At 41.8% G+C, this 18,251-nt stretch overlaps 1 protein-coding gene across 1 annotated transcript in view; it reads right to left on the bottom strand.

Annotated features, from left to right (window-relative positions):
- Nucleotides 1–1,787: 1,787 nt before the first annotated feature.
- LOC122799481 (glycoprotein endo-alpha-1,2-mannosidase-like) overlaps nt 1,788–18,251 on the bottom strand; it is a 230,850-nt gene continuing 214,386 nt past the window's right edge. Inside the window, exon 4 of the mRNA XM_044068576.1 lies at nt 1,788–4,763. Coding sequence (XP_043924511.1) covers nt 4,127–4,763 — 637 coding nt within the window. The 3' untranslated portion in view covers nt 1,788–4,126. The remainder of the gene's footprint in view (nt 4,764–18,251) is intronic.

The following is an 18,251-nucleotide window of genomic DNA, read 5'->3' as shown; positions in this document are numbered from 1 at the left end:
CCAAACAACACATCAGACTGTAAAGGAGCATCTAAAATCCTTGTCTTAACATGCTCAGCTAAATTCTGATCCCTCAACCAGGCGTGCCTGCGAAGAACAGAACCAGTGGCAGCCACCCTCGAGGAGGCCTGCACAGCATCAAAACCACATTGCAAAGAATGCTTACCCACTTGTTCAGAAACATGAACTAAATCATGCAACTCTTTACATTCAATACCTTCCGCCAGAGCATCCACCTTAGATTTCAATTGTGTAAGGAGATAATTTTGATATTTTAGCATGTGAAACTGACAATTCAACGCCCTCATGGCTAAAGTGGAAGAAGTATACACTTTCTTTCCCCATCTATCCAAAGCCCTTGCCTCTTTATCAGAGGGAACAGGATTTTTAACAACAGAGGCCTTAACACCTTTAGGCCCCTGAGAAACAGTTTCGGGTCTGCCCTAGGACTCTTAAAAGATACTTATGAGCTTCAGGCACCCTATAGTACCTATCAGGTTTAACAGGGGCAGGAGGCAAAGAATCAGGGTTCAGAAAACCTCTGCAAAAACATCTTCCACCACATTCAACACAGGAGGTATAGCTAAGGGCCTATGCTGGGGTAAAAACAAGAATTCCCTAAGCCTCTTCCTGGAATCAGAGAAATCTTGGCCTTCCCATTTAAAATGCTCCCTCATGGAATGCAGAGTCTCTGAAAATGAGAAATCCTCAGGAGGAGAAGCTGAAGGAGTGGAATCATCCACATCAGAATCAGAATAAGGAGGATACTCCTGCACGTCTTCAACCGAAGACTCAGAAGCCTCAGAACACTGTTCAAAACTCTCAAACTCAGGCTCCACCCTAGGCCTCTTATCAGGAGGGGGCATAGAACCTCTAATCATAGTAATCAAATCCTCTGCCATTTTAAGCATATGTTTCTTAGGCACAGAACCTGAAGTGCTAGGAGAAGCCCCCACTGAAGCTAAACTTGGCCTACCCCTCAAAGAAGTCTTGGAAACAGAAGGAGAGGCTCTAACCACCTTAGGAATAGAGGGAAGAACAGCTACCTGAGAAGCCCCCTCAGCCTGGCCTACCTCCTGAGAGGGCACGTCCTGTAACAGTAAAGTCTCTGCCTGAGACTCCAAAGAAACTCCTGGCAAAACCTCTGGCTCCACTGAGCCTTCGAAAGAACCGACGTCCGGGACTGCCGGTTCTTCAACTCTAGGCTTAGCTGCTTTGTCCTTGCGCTTTTGGGCCGAAGCAGGCGGAGCATCCGACGGCATTTTATAGTTACAACGCTTCCCAAACACTAACCTGGCACAGTCTAACCTTCTCTTAATAGTGCGTTTGTTAAATCTAGCACAAGAGCGGCATCCAACAACGTCGTGCTCAGGCCCTAAGCAAGGTATACACAAAGTATGATAATCCCTATGAGGTATCTGTTTCCCACAAAATACAGTTATTCACTTTTTCTGACATCCGTTTAAATACTGAGGCAAGAAAAACCAAAATGTTCTAGCGGTACTTAGCCAACTTTGATTCGGTCTGAAACTCCGACTTCAGAAAATTTCAGAACGCCAACCTGCACTCGCAAAACTGCTTCTGCATCGGACCATGCAGCAAAAAAGACTGAGGATATGACGTCGGTCATGCGCATTAGTACCCTGACGTCCTGACATCAGTCTAATGCGCCTTGACCGATGTCAGCCATATACTTTGGTATTCGGGCCGACTGGACAGCGGACTACCCCAATGGTTAGGACTGCAGCAATGTGGAATGAAGAACATCTGCATAACCTCATATGAAAGCTCACAACTGTGTGAAGAAAATCCTGCTGGCAGTATGTGCCGTGCTTCAATAGTTACTGAGATATCATAATCTGTTTGTGCAACACAACAAAATTAATATTCACTGCCTTTATTATTTTAAATCATTTAACTGAATGAATGCCACTAATGTAAAGATTAATTTATCCTGAAAAGTTTGCAATTTACAGTTTTCTTTTAACATGGATGGACTTATGGTTCCAGCGATATGAATATTTCTTTGAACTGTAAGGTGATAACTTTTTTTTTTAAAGGCTCAAGCCACACCTACTGGGTGTTAAAGGTACACACTCAAAAGAGCTGTACTGGAAGGAAAACTTTCAAACTGCATTCAGGGATTAAAGCTCAAACAGTATATTGTAAAGAAAAGTACTCCTTGTTTCAAGAAACACACTGACAATATGGCCTACCACATCCTGAAACCATGGACACCAAAAACACAAAACATATTTTGTATAAAACTGGCCTGGCTCTTGAAGAATAATTAAGCATGATGTTTCAGTATAATAATGCTTACTACTGTCAGAGTGACTGCTGAAGTTCAAGTTTAGCCGTGTAAATCAAAATGGAGGAAAAGCAAGATAAGGAATGTTATTCTTCATTTAGACACGGAGCACTATCATGGAATTAAACTGGCTGTACCTGAAATGTAAATCTTCCTGGTGTGGAGGAAGCAAATCCAACAGCTGTCAGAATACTCTGATACACTCATCGAGAAAATTTAAATGGAGCAGCAACATTTCTTCAATATCAGAATAAACTGCATCTGTGACATACAATATTTATATACATTAGGCCAAACATGATGGAACAGTTTCTGAATCTAAAGTTTCACTTATACTGCTTCTTACATCATCCAAAAATATAAAATCATGCCGCCATATTCATAATCACTGTATGCAGTAAACAGGACTTGTTCTCTGGTGGCTGCACGTGATAATCAATGAATTTGTGGTCTGCTGCTGTTTAACTGTGTAATTGTACACCAACAGCTATGTACATTACTGCAACTAACCCTCATATCCTTAATATAGATGCCTTTAGCAACCATGGTTGCCATCATAATTCCAGATCTAAAGAACTACATCTGGTTCTGCAGAAGACATTGAGAAAGTTCAGATTAATTTTCAGTAATCCTAAAATATAGGTCTAGAAGAAGCTTTTATGTCAAAATGAAATATCATTAACTGGTTCAGCTGGCTTCAACCATGAACTAGTACTGCCCACATAATTCATAACTATGTGTATTTGTACATAGGCTCTCTCCAACCAGGGTCAGAGATGTGATCTAGTTTTACAGCCACTGAAGAATGGAGTTTCCTGACACCCCCTGCTTCATCCAACTCTACTTCAGAGAAATGGACAGAGGGGTTTCCTAACTATTCTACATTCCCTGGCCATGTCTACAGAACATCCCGAATAATGCATCTTATGCCAATGCAGAGATCTGCTGCTGAGTCCACTCCAACTGGTGGAAGTGCAATGTCACTGAGGTGGGGGAGAACGAAGGGTGATTGTAGTATATTGCTAGTCTACTCTGTACACTGCTATGGGATGCTTCCTTGCACCCTGGTGTGCAGGGGCACTGACAGGCTGGCTAGTGTTATAGAATCTTTAGGTCCACTGTTGCATGTACATAAATGACAGACTCCCCCTCTACAAAATACTAGATGCAACTGTGACTAATTTGCATGCCTACTCCTTACATGGACTCTTCATGTGCCGCAGTATCTGTCCCTACACAAGGGAGCAGGCATGCCGCAATATCTGTCCCTACACAAGGGAGCAAGCATGCTTCATGAATTGTGTATAGCTTTGGAATGAGGTTTATACTGTGTACCAGCCCTATACACTTGTATACATTGTTTATGAATATTGCAAATAGTTAGGAGTCATACAGAAAGACCTACACCTGTCAAAACTGCACGGTTCAAATTGGATGGGATTTACAGATTCTAATAAAATACATCAATCTTCTTTTTATATAAGCTGACAAGAGTCTATGACTGCTACAAACAAAACTTACTAGGTTTTGAAACCAAGGTAAAAAGTTAGAAAGAAACATATCTTGTTCATTATAAACTAAAACAGATAACATTGTAGAGATGGATACATTTTCTGTGATGAAAAACCCACATGTATCAAGCTATCTGGAACAGGTTTGAAAAGCAGAAGTTCATGACAAAGAAAACAAAAAAAATTAACAATACCATCACTACACTCAAGTTTTTCCACACCAGCTATTTTCCTGGTAAAGTGGGTTTGGATCCCTTGAAAATATTTACAGTATTTAACACGACTAAGGAAATTAGGAAAACATTCACATTAACCACTGTTCCTTTTCTTTGCGATATTTTGCTGCCCACTTGTGTGTCAACTCCAGATAAATATCAGGCTTGTGAGGTAGATAGTCCTGGTAAACTAAATGGCCTGCTCTCTTTGGAACTGCCTTCTCAATCTGAGTTCCTTCATGCCACTCATTAAATGAAGTAACTGAGATGATATCAGGCCGTGCCAGCAATGCTGCACTGAAAGCTGTCTCATAGTACTTTCCATTAACACGGTTTCTTGTGTTACGGCTGTTCCAGGGTCGAATGCTGGTATCAATATATCCTGGACCCACACTTGGAATGAACAATAGGTTATTGCTATCACAAAAAGCTTTAATCGCTGGCCAGTTGTGATGGGAGGAACCATAAGAAAATCCATTAGTTGCAAAGTATGTATAAATTCCATCAAATCCACTCCTAACAATTTCATTTTTGTGGTTTTCTTGGACAAGAAGTGCAATAAATATGCTGTCATAAGGTGTGTTCCGAATGCTTTGAGAGCCAGAAATAGTTAAGAGTTGGGCCCAGGTTTCTGGGTTTGTTATATAAGAGTCATATATATAAAACATTGGCAGTACCCTTCCTGTACTCATCTTGTATCGATAGAAAGCTGGATGTTCACTATATCTGCAAAGGGCGAAAAAAGAAAAAAGATCTTATAATTATACTCAGAATATACTGCTATTTCTAATTACTCTGGCAATCTATCTGGTAACATGAATAAGAAGAAATGTAGACTACTGTAGTCTTTTATAAATCATATTTAAAATTAATTTGAAGCAGTTCCAGCCAATGGAAATTCGTTCTTATGTTGTTCTATTCCAAATGGAAAACATTCACTCCTCACATTCACATTCACAGAACTCATTATCCTATGGTCATCAACAATGTCTCCTGTAACTGAATTAACACTGCTTGCTCAGTAGCACCATCCTTAAGTCCCCCCCAAATCAGATGATGAGAAAAATTAAAAAAAAAATGAAATAAAACATTAGTAAAGGGAGTTCTAGTGAGATAAATCTTCTTATGAACTCTAACTTACGGATTTTATTTTTCAAAAATGCTCTCCCACTCCACCATATTCTCTATTTGTTATCCAAACTTATAAATGGCTGTATCTCTGTCATGGTTTAACATACTGCTGTAAATGTTCTTGGGCAATATATATGAAATTTATTCTACAAACTGTACTCATGACAATCTTTTATCTGCAAAAGCAAGGGGGTGGCTGCATCCTGAACAGTCTAAATTTTTACTTATTTTATAGTTAAAACACTTGCAAGGATAAATGCTGTCTTAATTACAACATACTTATAATCCTAATGAAAAGTACACTTGCCAATCTGAAGAAAAAGTAATAAATATGTTTGTTGTGATCCAAATCAGATGGACAACTGGAAGTTGACAGATTTTTATGACAATCTTTATTTTTTTCATCTTTATAGACTTTAATAATAAAAAATATATAAAAGTTCATATTAAAAAAAAATCCTGTCTCTATTCCCATATTTTCCACAAAATATAAAAACAATAAGTAACATATTTAAATTTCTCTTCCTCCCTTATATCTAGGGAACAGGTCATCACTGCTCTCTCAAAGGCAAAAAATACAGCTCTATGGGACCCGATAACATCCCAGGCTGCATCCTATGTGAACTCAGGTAGGAACTTGCAGCATCATTAGGCACCCTATTCAACTAAAGCCTGAGTACTGGCTTTGTCCCAGCTGAGTGGAGGGCAGCCACTGTCATCCCTTTACACAAAGGTGGAGCATCCACCGATCTGGGAAATGATAGACCTAACAGCCTAACTAGCCTGATCTGCAAGGCCATGGAACGATTATCATGGACCTCATTAACAAGGACATTGGCAACCTCCAAACACTTGATCCCACACAGTTTGGGTTCATCAAGGGGAGGTCATGTCTGCTAAATTTGGTGGACTTCTTTCAAACAGTTACCAAAGCCATGGACAAGGGGAGGACGGTGCACACAGTCTACCTTGACCTGGCCAAAGCCTTTGATACTATTCCCCACTTGAGCATAACAGATAAACTCTCAACTAGGTATCAATCCATAGGTTACCAGATGTACAGCAAACTGGCTCACTGATAGAACCCTCATAGTCAAAATAGGGGAAGCCACTTCAAGCAGTAGACCCGTAACGGCATACCTTAGGGTTCGGTCTTGGGGCCTCTGTTATTTGGGATATATTTTTCTGAGGTGCAAGCCAAAACCAATGGGCTATGGCTGACCAAGTTTGCAGATGACTGCAAGCTGGGTGTGATCATCAATTCCCCTAGTGATGTGGACATCCGCCAAGAGGGTCTCACTCAGACAAATGACTGGTGCCAGAAACATGGCCTCAAGCCGAATATCAAAAAATGCATCCTCATCCCCTTTAGGGAGAGTGATGTCCTCACAAATTATCACATTAATAACAATGTCCTAAGCACCCAATCAGTTTTGAGGGATTTGGGCACCCAGGTTGATAGCAACCTGACCTTTGACCACCATGTTGCTTCCGTTGTACAGAAAGCCTTCTAAGTGGCCCACCTCATAAGTAAAGGTATCTCATCCAGGGACAAGGAGGTCATAACATCCCTGTATTCTTCCCTTAAAAGGCCCATTACTGAGTACAATGCCCCTTTCGGCATGTACCTCGCAAACCACATGCAGCAGCTGGAGAGACCACAGAGGTTCCACACAAGGTTAATCCAGGGCCTCAAACATCTACTATACAGAGATAGACTAAAAGCCCTATCCGTCTACTTAGTTTCATACAGACTCCTCAGAGGTGACCTCTGTCTGGCATACAAGGTGATCACAGACCCCAACACTGATGGGACTGCTGCATATCCGCAAGTCAAGCTCCACTCGAGTAACCAGCACACGCGGCCTCAACTTTCTCTGTGGCATCAACAAGACTTGTTGGTGGGAGAGATTTGTGTCCCAGAGACTCCCCCATCTATGGAATGCACTCCCTCTCCACAACAAGCAAAGTACCGCTTTACCCCTTTATAAGCACAACCTGGATAACTGGATGGGAAACAGAAAATATACCCCTGAAAATCCACCCATGTCCCTGCTGGACGGGGGCATCGGGTGCTGGCTTGTCTAAACATGGGCTAAACTCTTGGCTAGGCTTATAAGGGCCTCAAGGCCAATAGCCTAGTAACCTCCTATGCTCCTATGCTATGCTCTTCCTTTCTCTGAATGGTTAGCCACTGTAAAACTCAATACTCTCTTCTTTTCATTGAGTCCCTACTGCCCTGTCACCATGGCTTAATAACTAACCACCATTCTTGTCTTGCCATCCTTTAATCCTTGTCAGTTACACACTCATAGACCATACCTCCTCTCTCAAGGAGGGGTAAGCCTTGGATGGAATTTTGGTGCATTGAAGATTGTGTGCTGGCTGATGATGTGTTTTTGCTAAGTTGAGTTTTACAGCCATACACCTTGCCATACTTGAGTGAATTGGTTGAAAAAGGATGAATTTGTGAATTCCCATTCAACCATCCAGATCTTGTTTGAAGGAAGCTATTGTATTACACTACTTAATTCAACAGTTTGGGGAGGTGATGGGTAATGAACCTATTTCTGTGCCATGCTTTATTAATTTGCTGGAATTTATGGGAATTATTTGATCTTTGAAAATACACAGAGCTAGAAACACTGGGTCCCTAATAGCAAGGAAATCAAAGCAGACATTCAATAAAGGGACAGTGCTTCCTCCAATCCTTTCTGGTTTCTTAGGGTTTTTAAGGCAGAAATATTATTACTTAGGAACCTATGGGGTCTTTCTAGTTATTTGCTATGTCTAGTAAAGTACATCCCAAAGGGGCCATTGTTTTCAGTAATTGCTTAATCACTGTAGAATATAAGAAGACAATGCCTACTTTTAGATTTGGATGATATTCCTTTGGCAATTAGCTGTACTAAGTAGAAGGACTTTCTGACTACTGTCATTATATAATGATAAAGAGAGACAGAATTATCAACTCAAGTTCCAAGATCCCCAACAACCTTATCAGGTATTTATGAGTGTAAGTTCTTGCAGAAGTGTTTGGAGGGAGATGTGGACTTATGGCTCCCAGTTTGCAGTCATCTGCAAACATGTTAAGCTAGAGGTCTTGGTTCATGATTTGGTGATCAAACAAATAAATGTCAAACAAAAAAGGTAATGAGCCCGGTGGGACACCACTGTTCACCTTCATACTCTCTAATGAGGCATCTGACACAGTCACCATGTGGGTTCTGTCTTTTAGCCAGTGGACCATCCATTTTACCACATACGGATCTATTTGTAATGTAATAAGCATACTAGCTATGCCAGCATGAGGACATTGTGTCAGCAGTGTGAACAGCATGACCACTGTCTGCATTACCCTCACCAAAAATTTAATCAGATTCATTAGACAGAATATACCCTTGACAAAGCCAAAAGTACAGTTTTGTACCTACCATAAATGTAGATATCCGATAGGTATGCATCTGCAGTCATCACATATGGGTTGTCCTGCCTCAGGCAGCCCTTCGGTCGGCTGGATTCCAAAGACTGGGTCCGGCGTCGGCTGATGTCGCCCTTTCCCTGACGTCAGAGCGCCTGGGGTATAAAAGCGTCAGCCGACGCCATCTTCCTCAGTGTTTCTTGCCCCAGATGCCAGGTGCCCTCAAAGGAAGGCTAAATTTGGAGAAATGCAATAAATTCCAAACATGCACAGAAATATATATGTATATATATATATATATATATATATATATATATATATATATATATATATATAAAACAAATACACCATAATAGATAACCCCAGCTAGCTAAGAGAGGGAAAAGTACCTAATAAATACCAAAGAGGGGAAGGAGGGAGGGTAAACCTGACTGCAGATGCATACCTATCGGACATCTACATTTATGGTAGGTACAAAACTGTACTATGTCCTTCAAGGATGCATCTGCAGTCATCACATATGGGTAGAATACCATAGCCAATCTGGGGGTGGAGGATCTATGTAAAGGATGGCGTAGCTAAAATGCCCTGCAGGACTGCCGTAACAAAGCCTGCTCTGGATCTGGAATATAAAGGTAAATTGTAATGCTTGGAAAATGTATGGATGGAGCTCCATGTAGCAGCTTCTAGAATGTCCTTGGTAGCCACCCCTCTTAAGAAGGCTGTGGAGGTGGCTGTGGCTCTGGTGGAATGAGGTCTAATGTTAGCTGGCACAGTTTTTCCATGAAAGGAATAACAAAAACGAATGCAATTCCCTATCCATTTTGAAATTGTCTGTTTGGAAATTGCTTTTCCTTGTGCACCAGCAGCATATGCTACCAACAGCTGGTCAGTTTTTCTGTAGCTTTTAGTTCTGTCCAAGTAGTAGCGCAACTGTCTGTGTATGTCCAGGGTGTGCAGAAGTTTCTCCCCTTTGTTTTGTGGATTTGGAAAGAAGGTTGGCAGGTGAATAGCTTGGTTTAATGAGACCCTGGATACCACCTTTGGCATAAATGAAGGATTGGTTCTCAATGAGACTCTGTCCTGATGAAAAATAAGAAAAGGCTGTACTGCCATGAGGGCCTGTAACTCAGATACTCTTCTTGCTGAGGTTATGGCCAGAAGGAAGGCGGTCTTCAAGACAGGAACTGTAGTTCCGCATGATGCTGCTGGTTCAAAGGGAGGCAGAGTTAGTTTTTCCAACACGAAGTTAAGGTCCCAAGTAGGCACTGGAGGTTTCCTTGGAGGATTGATGTTTTTAATTCCTCTTAGAAACTGTCTTAGGAGAGGATGAGAAAAGACAGGTGGATCAGTATTGTACTCTGCTGAAATTGCTGAAGCATGAATTTTAATGGAAGTGTAAGACAGGCCATTGTGGAGCATTTCTGCCAAGTATTCCAGGATATGTGCCATGTTCAACACTGTCGCATCTAGGCCCTTTGTGGTGCTCCAAGTGTGAAATCTTTTCCATTTTGCTGAATATGCCTTTCTTGTGGAAGGTCGGCGAGCTTCCATGATGATATCCTTCACTCTCTTGGATAGCTTATCCTGAGGAGGAGTCAAGGTATTTTCCAGGCTGTTAGTTGCAAGGTTTTCAGGTTGGAATGCAGAGTTTTGTAATTGTGCTGTGTCAGGAGAAGTGGCCATTGAGGAAGAGGCCATGGTTTCGTGCATGACATGCTCTTTAACAGTGGGTACCAGTGCTGTCTTGGCCAGTCCGGAGCTATCAGAATCACTTTTGGCTGCTCTGTCCTGATCTTTAGTAAGACCTTGGTCATTAATGGAAGAGGTGGAAATGCATACACTGTTAGATTTCTCCAGCTGAAAGAGAGAGCGTCCACTTTCCATGCTTGTGGGTGGTATGTTCTTGAGCAGAATTTCTTCAGCTGATGATTGTGGGGGGGAGGCAAAAAGATCTATGTCCGGCCTTCCCCATGATAGTGTTATCTCTGTAGGAAGATGTCTGGGTGCAGCATCCATTCGTGTGCATCCATGATATTTCTGCTTAAGCTGTCTGCCAGTATATTGTCTTTTCCTGGCACAAACTGGGATTGCAGCTCTATATTGAGTTTCAAGGAAAGTTCCCATAGATTCATTGCCAGTCTGCAAAGAGGGTAGGAATGGCTGCCTCCTTGCTTGTTTATGTACCACATAACTGTGGTGTTGTCTGTCCTTAGCAGGTGGCCTTGATGCAGAAAGAGTTTGAAGGCCTCGATTGCATGTATCACTGCCAGCATTTCCTTTTGGTTTATGTGCATGCGCAGCTCTCTTTGTGACCATAGCCCTTGGATACATCTGCCCTCCATGTGCGCTCCCCAACCTTGGTCTGAAGCGTCCGTAGTGATGGTTTGGTTGGCTCTTGGCTTGCTGAAGGGCAACCCGCTGTTCGACTGGCAGGCTTGAGCCCACCACAGAAATTCCTTTTGGAGGCATGGAATGAGTGGGATCAAAGTTTCTAAGCTGTGACTGCGCTGAGTCCATAAACTCCTTAGGTACCATTGTAGTTTCCTCATATGCAGCCTTGCTTGTGGAATCAGAAGAATGCAAGATGCCATGTAACCCAGGGCCTACAGAATTTTCCTTGCAGTCAGCTGAGTTTGTCTTGTCAGATTCTTGAAGTAATCCGGTAGTTGTCTTTGTTTTTCTTCTGTGAGAAAAGCCATTTGGGTGGTTATGTCTAGATCTGCACCCAGAAAAGTTATTCTTTGGGATGGAACAAGTCTTGATTTGTGAATGTTGACTGTATATCCTAAGGCCTGCAGTAGGTGGATGGCATAACTCAAGTCCTTTACCAAAGTTTGTTGGCTGTCTGCTTGTATAAGGCAGTCGTCCAGATATGGGTATATTTGAATCCCCTGAAGTCTGCAGTGTGCAATTACTGATGCCAGGCATTTCGTGAATACTCTGGGTGCAGTAGATAAGCCAAAGGGCAATGCTGAGAATTGATAATCCTCTGAACCTGCAAGAAATCTGAGGTGTCTTCTGCAACTTTGTCTGATAGGGACATGCAGGTATGCCTCCTTGAGGTCTAGAGTCACCAGCCAAGACCCCTTGCCCAGCATGGGAAGGAGTTGCTGTAGAGTCAGCATTTTGAATTTTGGCACAATGAGATAAGTATTCAGTGCGGACAAGTCGAGAATAGGCCTCCATTGATTTTCTTTTCTTGGAACAAGGAATAGTCTGGAATAAAATCCTTGGCCTTGTTCTGAAAGAGGAACCTTTTCTATAGCTTTCATTTGCATTAAGTTGGAGATTTGTTTCAAAGCCTCTGCCCTTTGATTTGGTGGCAGGTCTGGCATGCCTTTTCTTTTTGGCAATGTGTGAAAATGGAACCTGTATCCTTTGTCTATTACTTGCAGTGTCCATTTGTCTCTTGTAATACTGTGCCAATTTTCTGAGAATAAAGAAAGCTTTCCGCCCAAAGGTGCTTCTAATTGAGCCCTGGTTGGTGGAGTCAAAGCAAAGTCATTGACTCTGTCCTTGTGCAGCAGTTGTAGGTCCTGCACTACCTCTCTGGTTGGGAGGCTGCCATTGACGTCCTCTGTAGGAGCCTCTAGCTTGCCCTCTACCTCTGGCACGCCTGTTCTTGCCTCTCTGAAATCTTTCTGTGTCCGGAAAGGACCAATTCTTGGTAGGCCAATTTCTGCTGAATCTTGGTGGTTGGACTTGTAGAAAATCTTTGACTGTTTGTACAGATTTTGCCTTTTCCTCAAATTTCTTTAAGACCTCCTGAGCAGTGGAGCCAAATAACTTTTGCTTCTCCAGTGGAGCATCCAGAAGCTTAGCTTTAACATGGTCTGGCAGAGATTGTTCCTTCAGCCAAGCATGCCTACGTATGACTGCACCTGTCATAGCTGACCTACATGAAGCTTCCAATGCATCATAACCACACTGCAAGAAATGGTTGCTAACCTGCTGGGAGTTATGTACCAGATCCTGAAGTGATTTGCGATGTAGGGGTTCAGGTGAAGACAGTTTCTTATGCAATTCATCTAACAAATACTCTTGGTACTGTATCATATGAAATTGACAATTTAATGCCCTCATAGAAAGAGTAGCAGAAGTATACACTTTTTTACCCCATCTCTCTAAAACCCTGGACTCCCTTTCAGAGGGGAGTGGATTTTTAGTAGTGGCAGCTGCAACCCCTTTAGGGCCCTGGGAAATAGTTTCTGGATCAGCAGAGTGGGCCTTGTAAAGAAAATGATGCGAGTCCGGGACCCTGTAGTACCTATCGGGTTTGACAGGGGCCGGAGGAAGAGTCTCAGGGGTTATGCTAGACTCAGAGTACACATCATCAATGACATTCAAAACAGGAGGAATAGCCAAAGGTCTATGCTGAGGTAAATGCAGAAAAGTTCTTAATCTTTTCCTGGAATCAGAGAATTCCTGGCCCTGCCATTTGAAATGCTCTCTCATAGTGTGAAGGGTCTCCCCGAAGGATAGTTCTTTAGGAGGGGAGGCCGAGAGGATAGACTCCTCTGCATCAGAATCCTTGTAGGCCGAAAAAATCTCCTCCTGGTAGTCCGAGAGAGCAGAGCCATCAGAGGCCTCCTCTGTGGAGTGGGGATCAGAGGGCTCAACCCTGGGCCTTTTGTCTACAGGAGGGTGAGAGCCCCTGTCCGGATGGGGTTGAGAGCCCCTAATTAAGGAAATAAGGTCCTCTGCTAAAGTTAGAATCTGTGAACTTGTAGTGGGTCCCTGAGGAATAACCCTGGGAGGCATAGCTTTTGTATGTTTAGCAGCTTTAGCCCTGGTGAATGTCTTTATGGACATGGATGCAGGAGGCCTGGCTGCACCACATGCTGGTGCAGTTTTGTCTAGAGGAATGGTGTCGGAAGTTTCCAAGACACCAGTTTCAGAAGGAAATTCAATAACCGACTCAGCAGGGGCCTCCGGGGCAGAGGTTGTCGGTTGAGTGGTTTCGGGGGTCGGAAGTACCAAAGACTCGGTTTCAGCAGAGACCGAGACACTTGCGGTAGGCCTGGCCGTGGTATCAGCCGAAACCGCGGCCCACGTGTCAGTCCTTGTCCTTCCGTTTCTTTGTTAAATGTGAAGTCGGAGTCTCCGACGGCATACTGTACGAAAAACTAGCCCCAAAAAATTCCTCTGCAAACTCCGCCCGACGTCTAAGAGTGCGTCGGTTGAAGGAAGCACAGGCTGAACAGGCCAAGACGTCGTGGTCTGGGCCTAGGCAGGGGAGGCAGTAAGAGTGGAAATCCTTATGAGGTATTTGTTTCCCACAAGTTAAGCAATTATTAACTTTATCTGACATCGGCTGAGGCAAGAAAGAGTCCCCAACGGGTACTTAGCTTTGAAGTCTTGGTAGCTGAATTACAGGAGCTGGCCGACCGGCACTTGCGAACTGCTTCTGCTTCGGGCACCACGCGGCAAGAAAGACTGAGGAAGATGGCGTCGGCTGACGCTTTTATACCCCAGGCGCTCTGACGTCGGGGAAAGGGTGACATCAGCCGACGCCGGACCCAGACTTTGGAATCCGGCCGACCGAAGGGCTGCCTGAGGCAGGACAACCCATATGTGATGACTGCAGATGCATCCTTGAAGGACATCTGCTGCAGTCTAGCCTGGTGTGATTGTTAATATCACAATTTATCAGGTTAGTTATTTGTTCCAATGGCTTTGTATTATATGTAGAATTAAAATATAATACTTACCTCTGCTTTTACGGAGGTGGGTGTCTGATTAATCTCCTTAATTTGAGTTATAAACAAGATTTTAAGCATATATGCTTGAAATACAAAAAGTAGTGATCAGAAACATGAAAAATGGAAATTCTTTCTTGCATTTGCAAAGTTACTAGCTGTTTTTTTTTTTTCATTAACACCTGCTTTTAGCTGGAGACAATGAGCCTGCAGGTGTAAGCAACTAATCATGAGAAGACTGAACAGTGTGTTCGGACTGAAGTCTACAAGATACAATTTACCTTTTAAAGAAATATTGGCATGCTGTACAGTGGAAATAAATTAAGTTTGAAACTATGGGAAGTGCACAGTTAAATAAAGTAGTGATCTCCCAGCAGCCATAGTATTTTAATATATTAAATAACAGCACACAGTTCAGTTTAAGTACAGCCAGTGCACTTTTCTTAAGGCTAAAAGATAATGCTTACTGAAAAGTATGCATTCTGTTTTTCACATATGGGACAGGATGAGATAGGAACAGATAGTAACCTGTATGTAAGTGGGAATGTGCTATTTCACTGTTAACTAACTTTACAATAGGTAATATCTGTGGGTGCGATTGTAGACTTGGGGAAACCATTCCTATTCAGAAGGGGTAAGCTTCCTTTCTGAAAGTATATACAATTCTAGGAGTTTGTTGTAAGTTAGAAGGAGATGGGAGTTTTGAAAATGCACTTAGATTGGTTCTTAAGTGTGAGCATGTAATATGAGGAAGTAAAAGCTTTTTATCACAAATGGCTGCTTTGCCAATATTAGCCTAGGCTGTACACAGTCTTAAAGGTATGTGAAAAAAACACTTTTTATATCAAGAAGTATAAATTACAAATAGCAATGTTACAAGAGGTGCACTTGGATAGGAACGCGCATGAACATTTGACAGAGGATTTCAGGGTAGCTACTCAGGAAACTAGCAAGGGAAATGCAAAAGGGTGTAATAATACTGGCTCGGAGTGGAATTTTAAAAGTGATAGAAAAGGAAAAAAGACAATAATGGTAGATATGTGGTAGTAATAGGTTACTCACAGGGAAGGAAGTCTAATCTGACATACTTAGGAGCTCAGGAGAAGCGTTGTAGAAATAGTAAGCTTTCAGTGGGGAATATTAATGGGTGTGGACTGGAACCTGATTTGCAAAAGTGAGGATGTATTAGATGGCCCTAGAAGAGAAAATATAACAACACAGAGAAGATTTCTGAAGAAATATATGATAATATTTGGTATGGAAAATATGAATTCAGTAGCAGGAACTCAAGACAGTATTTACATATTAATCCACAACATACAATAACTGGACAGACAGGATATACATTATATTGCAAAGGAGCATCTGTATCTAAAAGAAAACTTTGACAGCCGTTCAATAACTGCATCAGACCATGTACCAATAAAAAACTAAAATAAAAATGTTGTATTAAAAATGAGACACTGGCACTTTCCTATGTGTAAAATAGAAATTTAAGGAATGGGTAGTGGATGTAATACTCAAGTTGTAAGGCAATACAGAAATTACTTCAGAAGGGACAGCTAGAACAATAACAACAGGACAGGAGGAACTGCAGAGTACTAAAGTCAGACTATGGGAGTATTTGCATAATATACATGAGTTTGGAAAGGTTACTGTTAAGCAACTATTATTTGACATGTCTACCATGAAAAACTTTTAGGACAATGACTTGGGAAATAGAAAGTTGAAAGAACTGCTGAGAAGCTTAGGCAGCCTATCACAAGATAAATAACCAGAAATCATACACAGGTGTTGCAAGTATTTCTAAATTTTATGATTATTTCTATAAAGAAGAGGAATGGGTAACTGAAGAAAACATACAAATTTAATATTTTGAGAAACTCTTACTTATGCCAATGCTAGAAGAAAAAGAACTCAACAACTATTAGTTGGGGAGAGATGAAACAAATATGGTAATGTAAAATAAGTCAACAAGGAAGTCACCAGCAGCAAATAGGGGTTACCACCTGTCCCACTTTGCAAGGGACAGTCCCTCTTTGGGCAGTTGTGTCCTGCAAAAAAAATTAAAAATGACAAATGTCCTGAGATTTTAGGACAAAATTATTTCCTATATTTTATGTAATAATTGCATAAAACTGTTATTCTGTACCAGAAACACCTAAATGTTATAAGAAACAGAAATAAAATGCTATAAGAATAAGCATTTATTTAGGGAAAAAAGTGAAGTTCTTTCCTTTGTACTGGCCATGGGTATGTTTCGCCCTGCAAAATCTGGCGTTTGTACCAAAAATGTCCCACTTTGGGCATTTGAAAAGGTGGCAACCCTAGGAGCAAATGGCATTCTATGGAAATTTGGAAGTTAGGAGTGAAGAAAATGATCAAGATCTGGAAGGTTTTGTTTAACAATACTTTAAATGGGAGAGGGGAGTACTAGCATCAAGAAAGAAAGCTGAGCTAAAGAGGGTAAAGACCCTTCAGATCTGACTTCATATAGAATAACTTCAATTTTAAAGCATGATTACAGAATGCTTACATCTTTACTAAGAAAATGGCAAATATGTCACCAATGTTTATAGACATGGATCAGTGTGGTTTTCTGGAATAGAGGCGAACAGCTGACAACAGTAACAAAAAAACAATGATCCAGAAGTAAGCAAAAGTGCAAGAAAAGTACCACTACCGTTGGTGAGTCATGATTCAGAGAAGGCACTGGTGTATGAAATTTCATAGGCAAGAATTAAGTTGAAGGGTCCTCCATAACAAGCTGTATTTGAAAAAAAGAAACCAGAAAGGAATGTCCTCTTATCCATTTATTTGCTTTGGATATAGAGCCATATCCAAACAAAACAAGGGGTTCACAAATTCAAGAAGGTAACTGGTATGATAATTAAGAAACAAGAAGTTATGTACTCACCATAACGTTTGATGTATGTAGTTCATCTCGCCTCACTTTCTTACCCGTGGTTCGGAGCCGAATATCGGCTCCGACTCAGCCAAACTTTTCTAGCTCGAAGTTGTCTATTGGCTGGGCTAAGCAGGTATCCCATAGTGCACTGCTCCATATCCCCAGATCTAGTTTGCTGCGAATACTCATTCATACCCCATGCATACACAACATCCAGGTAAAAAAGAATAAGCTAAAGGTGAAGGGAACTCTGTAAATAGAAACCTAACCTCTAGATCCTCCAGGAAGGGGGAAGGTGGGAGGGTAAGTAAGAATGTGAGGCGAGATGGACTACATACATCGAACGTTATGGTGAGTACATAACTTCTTGATGTTATGTAGTCCAATCTCGCCTACATTCTTACCCGTGGCACAGCGTCCCTAGCATCTACATCCTGGGTGGCTCATAGGAAAATACTCCTAAGTACTGTGGAACCAAAGGACGACCTGCCCCTAGATACCACATCCAATTTGTAATGAGAAACAAATGTGTGAGGAGAAGCCCAAGTAGCTGCAGCACATATATCATCCACCGACAATCTGGCTTGATAGGCTGTAGATGTAGAAACAGCCCGAGTAGAGTGAGCCTTGACCGGAAACGGCAGGTCTTTTCCTCCTGCGGAGTAGGCAAAAGAGATGCAACTAGATATCCATCTGGATTGGGTGATTTTGGAGACAGGTGACCCAATTTTGTTTTCCGAAAAGGAGACAAATAGTTGATCAGACTTTCGGATATCTTTTGTTCGGTGCAGATAGAAACATAACTGTCTGTGTACATCCAGCTGATGAAATTTAAATTCTGCCTTGTTTGAAAAATGAGGAAAGAATACAGGCAACTCAATAGATTGATTAAGATTGGATACACTTTAGGAAGGAAAGAAGGGTTTGGTCTAAGAGAAACCCTGTCCTTATGGAAGATCAAGTATGGAGGTTTGATAGAAAGGGCTTGAATTTCTGAAACTCGCCTGGCTGAAGTGATTGCTATTAAAAAGGCTGTTTTCCAGGTCAAGAAT

Source organism: Protopterus annectens, chromosome 1.part0 (assembly GCF_019279795.1).
Source record: "Protopterus annectens isolate FY-2018-M chromosome 1.part0, PAN1.0, whole genome shotgun sequence".
NCBI classification, from domain to species: Eukaryota; Metazoa; Chordata; order Ceratodontiformes; family Protopteridae; genus Protopterus; species Protopterus annectens.
This window is presented reverse-complemented; position numbering and strand designations above follow the sequence as displayed.